Consider the following 8,365-nt stretch of genomic DNA (forward strand, 5'->3'; position numbering starts at 1 on the left):
GCGATCCTGGCCCTCATCCCAAACATGCTGGGCCAGAAATCCAGCAGAACCACCTCGTCCGCCATTATCAGACACCTCGAAAGACTGAAATGAGAGATAGAGAGCAACTCACAAGATGTGGTACAGTCTGAGTATGCGAAGGTGCATGGGGACCGGAGGTTGCGGGTTATTTATTTATTAGGTATGACATGAAAGGGTTGTAAAGGAAATTTCTGTACCTCTAGATAGCATTATCCCCAAGGGTGGGTGACTCACTACTCAATAATTCAATCCATCTTCATTTAAAGATTCCCCGAATAATCCTACTTTAAAAGCAGAGGCTCCTATTCTCTTTAAGTTGTGGTCTCCAATAAAGCTTAAATTTTACATATATATCACATCCTCAACTTGATTTGCCAAAAAGAGGATTTTTATTTTTATTTTTATGGAAAATATTATGTACACTTTCAGTATTTTTCTTGTCCCGAGTAGATATTAGTTTTTAAAATTAAGAGCAATTTGTTATTTTTATTTTTATTTTTAAATAATATTCACTTATAATCAGGAGGACACCGAGAGAGCACCTAGCCATTCACTTTTTATACTAACTACTTAAAATATGATATATCAGCGGATGTGAAGAGTTACATTACTCATGACAAATTGTTTATTAGTTTAAGATGATAAACGTACTTTTTTCATAATAATTTTCAAGATTTTGGCCGATCATTTTCCAATACATATATCTTTTTACAAGAAAATACTCCAAAGAAACAAAAATTTATACCTTGCACTTGATTTTTCATGATTTTTTTAAAATATTTGTTTGTTTGTTTTTTTTTAATAATTTTGTTTCTTTCTTTATTTCCTAAGACAATGGACAATGGGCAGAAATGAAGATAGAGATCATTGCTCTGCATACACGGATACCCAAAGACTGATATACATTCCATTCTAAGAAAGACAACAAAGTATATATATATAGTCATCGCTATAGTTCAAAAGCATGGTCGACACAACAAAGTGTCATTTCTTATTAAAGATACATTCACGATAACAAGCGTGACACAACACGACACACGTTCTTCTGATCATATGGTACTCAGCAGACAAAGACACACCGAAGTGTCCAACAAAAGCTAAACGGGCATAAAACACGACCGGCCAAAGGTCCAAAACCATGCTAATATGCTACTACTTCCACACTTGGGCCAAACCATTATTCTACTCCAAGCCAAGGTTCTTCCTCAAGCCCACAACAAAGTCTAAAACCTTCTTCTGGTCAGGAAGAGTCTTGGCAACACTCTCTCTCTGCAGGCACCTCTTAACCCATGCAATAATCTTGGGGCACTCCGCCTCCATGCTGAAATTGCCGAATGTCTCATAAGCATAGAACCAGCTGTAGAAAGTGATGAGGGCAATGTCCACAAACCCAAATGTTTCTCCCCCAAAGTAAGGCTTCCCACCAAGCTCTCCCTCCAATATCTTGTAGGTTTCAAAGTACTCTTTCTTTGCTGCTTCTTGTTCTTCTCCTTTAGTGGCCCATATCCTCCTTGAAACAGGATACACCTGCATTTTGCACTCACATTGTATTACCGCACTCCATTGGTTAAAATAATTAATTTCAAATCATGACTACTAATAAAAACTACGTTGCGTATACACGCGTAAATGTAGAAAAGTTTAAGCTTCCACATTAAAAAGATGTCATGAGTGTAAAAGGTTATTATAGTATAGTTGGACCCAAACCCACAAGCACAACATGTTATATTATGGAGTCACTAAGGCCCCATTTGCCAACAGTGCGAAACGGTACTGTAACTGGAACGGTACAGTACCATCCTTTAAAAAATGATATATATATTTTTTTCTTTAAAAAAAAAAAAATTAAAAAACTTTAAAAAAAAACACCCCAGCCCAAAACGGTGTCGTTTTGGGCATTAAAATTATTATTTTTACTTTTTCTTAATAAAAAAAAAAAAAAAAAGGGAGAAAGAGATCGGGGTGGCTCAACACCCTTTGGCTAAAAGTGTGGGTCAACCATTCAATTTTTTGCCAATGGAGTGGCCGTGAGCCACCATATTCAGATGGGGGGTGGTTTTGAACTCCCCATGGCCAAGTGGGGTGGTCCGCCACCCTCTTGGCTAAAAAAAAAAAGGGACCGTGGGTGTATTTGGTGGCCTTTTTTTGGATTACCCCTTAACTCCATACGGGCCGGGTGTCCGTCACCCCTTGGCTATGGGGTGGTTCAACCACCTTACTGGCTTGTGGAGCTACCCCCCTTGGCCAAGGCCACCCCATTTACACAAGGTGGCTGGAGCCACCCCATCTCTTTCTCCGCTTTTTTTTTTATTTTATTTTTTGGTGAATGACGTCCAAATCGACTGTTTTACTATAGTTTTAGATGATTTTTATTTTTATCGACTCTTTTAAAATTTAAAATTTAAATTTTATTATTTTTTTATAAGTTTTTTAATATTTTTTATTTTTTTTTAAAAGAAAAAAAAAACATTTTTTAAAGGATGATATTGTAGCTAGAATAGTACCGTTTTAGCTACAATGCCGTTCCGCACTGTTGGCAAACGGAGCCTAAAAGAGCCAATGACACGGTCGAGGGGTTTATCGGAGCCAATGGTGATGTGTCATATAATGGAGTGATGCAGACACAGACAAGGGGGTGTAGGCAGGGACAGAATGAAGGGGGGGCCAGTATAGTAATATGGTGATGGAGTTACACGTAAGGGCTTCGAGTAAACCCATATAGCTCACAAAATGCTCTTGGAGATGGCCATTGATAAAAAGCTTTTGTTTGAAAGAGAGTATAGTAATATGGTGATGGAGTTACACGTAAGGTAAAGATTATTGAGTATACACGTGAGAGTGAGTAAAAAGATTTGAGTCCTACTTTGGAAAGATGCAACAAGTGTTTTTGTTCGCTGTATTTCTTGTAACTTTCATTTTGGCCATTAAGGGTTCAAGAACTTGAAAGTGGGTCGAAATTGCAAGAGCAGATGGAAGAGATCAGTATGGGTTATTCTTTTCAATTTACAATATTTCATAAGAATCTGGAAAGAAAAACTTAAGTCGTAAACGCGGACTGAACACTTATTGAAACAGAAATTACAGTATACTAGCTTTTACCTTTCCTGCACTTGTAGTTCTGTGCTACCAATAGAATTGCTGGGCCTCTAATTCCTTCAGTCTAGGCCGTTCATTGAGATAAACGGCCTGGATTGGATTAAGCCATGTGACCAATAATAAAAAAGCCAAAACAAAAAAGTGGTCACCGGACCACCTTTTAAGGTGATCGGCTTCCTAATGGCATGCCCTTACCCTTAGATGGGTGGTACGGATATCCCCTAAATAATATGTTTAAAATTGTATTTAAAAAATAGATTTTTTTTTTAAAGTACATTTTAATTATTTTTAAGGCATATTTGATATTTGAAATTGTGTTGGAGGGATTTAAAAATACTTTTAATACTCAAAAAGTCCATTTGAAGAAAAAAAGTGTCCGTTTGGTAAAAAAATTAAAAGCGCTTTTAAGGGTTAAAAAATCTAAAAATAGCCAAATATATATATATATATACTTTTGATAAAAACTTAAAAATGAAACTTGCTTAAAAACTTTTTTTTTACTTAAAAAGTTCTTGTCAAACGCAATTTCAAACAGGCTCTTATGCTTTTTGACCTTAAAAGTGTTTTTAATTTTTTTTTTTAACAAACGGGTACTTTTTTTTTCAAAATCTTTTGAGTTGTTAAACACATTTTTAGACCCCAAAACGTATACTTATACATGTCTTAACTCTTTATTTTATTTTTATTTTTTTCTTTTTAATGCTTAAATAGCTTAATCAGGACCGATCATTTTAGATGGTCCAACAACCGTTATTTTTATTTATTTTTTAATTCTTTGTTTTCTGTTTTTTGGCCTTTTATAGCTTGGCTCAAGTTAAGATTGTCCAAAAACACGAGACACCCATGAAAACCCAGAAGGCCAGAAACTAGAACAACACAAAATAATAAAAATAAAGTATTGGAGCTCCTTTGGACAAATACTTTGGGATTAGTTTCTTGCTTCAAGAAAAAAATAAAAATAAAATCAAACTGCTAGTTTGCTATGAAAACAAATCAAACGTACAAGAAACTAAAACAGCATTAAAAACATAAACAAAAAAGAAAGGAAATTTCAGTGATGTGTACCTTGGCATCAACGAAATCAGCCCAGAACCTGGCTTGAGCTCTCTGGTAAGGATCAGAGGGCAGCAACGGACACCTGTCCTTCCACACCTCGTCAATGTACTGAACGATGATGAGGGACTCACAGACCGGCTTGCCGTTGTGGATGAGAACCGGGATCTTCTTGTGAACCGGGTTCATCTTGAGAAGCAGCTCGCTCTTGTTCTTCAGGTCCTGCTCCTTGTACTCGTACTTGATCACCTTCTCAGCCAGCGCGATCCTCACCCTCATCCCAAACATGCTGGCCCAGGTATCCAGCACAACCACCTCGTCCGCCATTGCCAAAAACCAAAGAAACACCGAAAAGAGAGAGAGAGAGAGCAACCGGCAAGATGAAGATTGGTGGAGTCCTCGGAGTTGTAGCTGATCAGTGAGTATGCGAAAGGTGAGTGGGTAGGGTTGGGGATTATTTATCATGTATTAAATGTAAGGTTAGTAAAGTAAATTTTTGTACGTGTAGTTACTGTAGATAGCATTTTCCCGAAGGTGACCCCACTACTAATTATTCAATCTGTCAACATTTAGAGATTCCCCGAATTATCCTTTGTTAAAGGAGAGGATCCTATTCCCCTTCACTTATGGTCTCCAATAAAGTCTTCTATCTTTGCCTTTTGCTTTCTACCAAAAAATAATTACAAAAATTAATAGATAATTTTATTTAAACACAAAAAAATTAAATTTATTTTCATATTTACGTCGCAACAAAATAGTTTTTAATTAAAAAAATGTAATCAAGCGAGCTAGTCAATCATATAGCCGTCTTAATAGTTTTATTTTTACACTTATTTATTACATATATTTTATATGGTTGATGTGGCATATTTTAAGTGACCTAGAGCATGTTTGATATTGTGTTTGAAAAATAGAGTTTTTAAGTAAAAAAAATTTTTTTGGGGGCAAAAATTTCATTTTTTAGCTTTTGTCAAAAGTGCATTTGGGCTATTTTAAAGCTTTTTAGACTCTTAAAAGCACTTTCAATTTTTTTTTTATTAAACGAGTATTTTCTTATTTAAACGAACTTTTTTGAGTATTAAATACACTTTTAAACCATTCAAACGCATACCTAAACAAGCTCTTTATCATTTAAAAAAGTATTAGCTACTTGAAACACATCACACCAATGGGTATGAAATAATATTCATAGTTTTTTTTAATAGAGTACTAAAAACAATGGTACACCTACAACAAGAAAACCAAACAGAAGAAATAACACAGTACTACAAAAAGAGAAATACAGGCTAATCAAGACAATAAAACGTGCTTCAAATTAATTTCCAAGGAGGGTCTTTGCCATAATATTGTGATGGTAAGTTGCAAGTGGAACGGATTGTAATGCCCAATGAGTAATGTTGTGAGCATGAATGTTTGTACTCATATCAATCTTGGTAGCTAACTATACTAATAGTATTGAGTAGACCAAGAGTATTAAAAATAATGTCAGGGGATTCTCCAATTAGAAACAATGGGAATTTTGTGGATGATGATGGGTGATAGAGAATATGATCTAGTGTTTTTACCAAATTCTAATTTGTTATTCTAGGCCGATGCATTATCTTCTTATTGAAAGATACAAAAGATCTTTAAAAGTTTCTCTTTTTCAAACCATACACAACAGAGAAATGTTACACGCACTTGCATTCTTACACTTTCTAACGTAGCATTAAAAATAATCATTGGATTTTTGAACATATTATTATTGAATTTTGAATTCAATTGTGATTTTTAATACAAGCAAACACTTCAATGCTCTGTAACTCTGGTCAGACCATTACTCCAGACCAAACCACTCCAAGACAAACTCATAAATCTTCTTCTGGTCAGGAAAAGTCTTGGCGACACTCTCCTTCTGCATGCACCTCTTTGTCCATGCAACAATCTTGGGGCACTCCGCCTCTATGCTGAATTTGCCAAATGCCTCGTAGACATAGAACTGACAGTAGAAAGTGATGAGAGAATGTTGACAAACCCAAATGTTTCACTCCCAAAGTAGGGCTTCTCACCAAGCTCTCTCTCCAATGTCTTAAATATTTCCCAGAAATCCTTCTTTGCTGCCTCCTGCTCTTCTCCTTTTGTGGCATATAACTTCGTACCAACGGCTGCACGGCATACACCAGTATTATCCCACGAACATACAACGGAGGGAAATATTGAGATGTTTTATTGTTCTATATATTAATCAATAAAAATAAATAAATAAACTAAAATATTTGAGCTCCTACTAATTTGGGATTAGTTTATTTTGGTATAAAAGAAATAAAATAAAATTAGAAGGAAAAAAAAGTTAAAAAAAGAAATTGCAGAGGCTTTTCTACCTTCTGGTCAACAAAATCAGCCCAGAACCTGGTGTGAGCTCTTTGGTATGGATCAGAGGGCAGCAACGGAGATTTGTCGTTCCAGACCTCGTCAATGTACTGAACGATGATGAAGGACTCACAGACCGGTTTACCGTTGTGGATGAGAACCGGGATCTTCTTGTGAACCGGGTTCATCTTGAGAAGCAGCTCGCTCTTGTTCCTCAAGTCGTCTTCCTTGTACTCGTATTCGATCCCCTTCTTAGCCAGAGCGATCCTGACCGGCTGACCCTCATCCCAAACACGCTGGCCCAGAAATCCAGCAGAACCACCTCGTCCGCCATTGTCTCAAAAATATTGAAGCAACTTGGGAAGAAAAGAAAAGTGGGATGGAGCGGCCAAAAAGACGTGGGACAGTCCTCGAACTTCTACGTAGCTCAGTACATATCGAAGGCAGGAAAGTTTTGCAATGAAGGTGGGTTTGGTGACAATTGTGTCGTTTTCTATGCATTTTCTTTCCTAGGGATGGCTTTTGATATTTTGAGTCTTTGACCATCTTTCTACAAAACGTGAAGAGTATCCGCATCAAACTAGCCCTTTCTAGCTGAAGGTAATTGACCATCACCCATTTAGCCACAGAAAGTGGTTAAGTCATCCTTTTCTTATGTGTCGTGGTGTTTTGGGTCATTTATTTAAAATAAATGGCCCATAATCATATTAAAGTTAATGTTGCATTCTAAATATAGCACAGACAATCCTCGTTTGACTAATTGTTTTGCAGTTAAACTTGTATTAACTCAGTCTTTTCGAAATCAAAATTGGATATACATTTTGTTAAAAAACTTGTTTCTTCGCCTTGTTAGACAATGGATAAAGGGCAAAAGAAAAGTTGAGAGAGAAAAGAAAGATCATATATATATATATCATTCCTCATTAATAGTTAATGCAGGCACATTTCTATACTCTGTAATTCTGAGCAGAGTAGCATTACTCTAGTCCAATCCTCTCCAAGGAAAACTCATAAGTCTTCTTTTGGTGGGGAAGAGTCTTGGCGACACTCTACTTCTTCATGCACCTCTTATCCCATGAAATGATCTTGGGGCACTCTGCCTCTATGCTGAATTCGCCAAATGTCTCAAGCACATAGAAGCTGTAGAAAGTGATGAGAGCAATGTCGACAAACCCAAATGTTTCACCCCCAAAGTAAGGCTTCTCACCAAGCTCTCTCTCCAATGTCTTAAACATTTCCAAGCATTCCTTCTTTGTTGCCTCCAGCTCTTCTCCTTTTGTCTCCATTAACTTCCTTCCAACACCATACCCCTTTTCTTATTAAAGGGTACAAAAGACTTATAGAAGTTTCTTTTTTTTTTAAACCAAACACAAAAGAGAAATGTTATGCATACCCTCACTATTACACTCCCTAATGTAGCATTGAAAATAACCATTGAATTTTTGAATATATCACTATTGAATTTTGGATTCAATGGTGATTTTTAATGTCCCGTCAAAAAATGTGCACTTAAAAGTGTGATGGTGAGAGTGTGTGTAGCATTTCTCAAAACAAAATACAAAGGACACCCGGTAAAACGCATCAACAAGCAAAGCCTTATATCTTTCTTATTCCTATATATGGTAGAAAGGCTATATATAATCTTACATTTAGCAGACAATACTCTGTAACTCTGGCCAGACCATTACTCTAATCCAAACCACTTCATGTGAAACTCATAAATCTTCTTCTGGTCAGGAAGAGTGTTGGCAACACTCTCCTTTTGCAGGCACCTCTTAGCCCATGCAACAATCTTGGGGAACTCGGCCTCCATGCTCAATTTGCCAAATCTCTCGTATAGATAGAA

At 36.4% G+C, this 8,365-nt stretch overlaps 1 protein-coding gene and 1 pseudogene across 1 annotated transcript; both read right to left on the bottom strand.

The window, feature by feature from the left end:
• Positions 1-906: 906 nt before the first annotated feature.
• Positions 907-4,622, bottom strand: LOC132168742 (probable glutathione S-transferase parC). Its single transcript, XM_059579774.1, has 2 exons — positions 4,183-4,622; positions 907-1,548 (listed from the first exon to the last, which is right to left on the bottom strand). The coding sequence occupies exons 1-2, from the start codon at positions 4,495-4,497 to the stop codon at positions 1,204-1,206; spliced, it is 660 nt and encodes a 219-aa protein (XP_059435757.1). The 5' UTR covers positions 4,498-4,622; the 3' UTR covers positions 907-1,203.
• A 1,292-nt stretch (positions 4,623-5,914) lies between these two features.
• On the bottom strand, positions 5,915-6,944 carry LOC132171787 (probable glutathione S-transferase parC; annotated as a pseudogene).
• Between the last annotated feature and the right edge of the window lie 1,421 nt (positions 6,945-8,365).

Source organism: Corylus avellana, chromosome ca2 (assembly GCF_901000735.1).
Source record: "Corylus avellana chromosome ca2, CavTom2PMs-1.0".
NCBI lineage: Eukaryota > Viridiplantae > Streptophyta > Magnoliopsida > Fagales > Betulaceae > Corylus > Corylus avellana.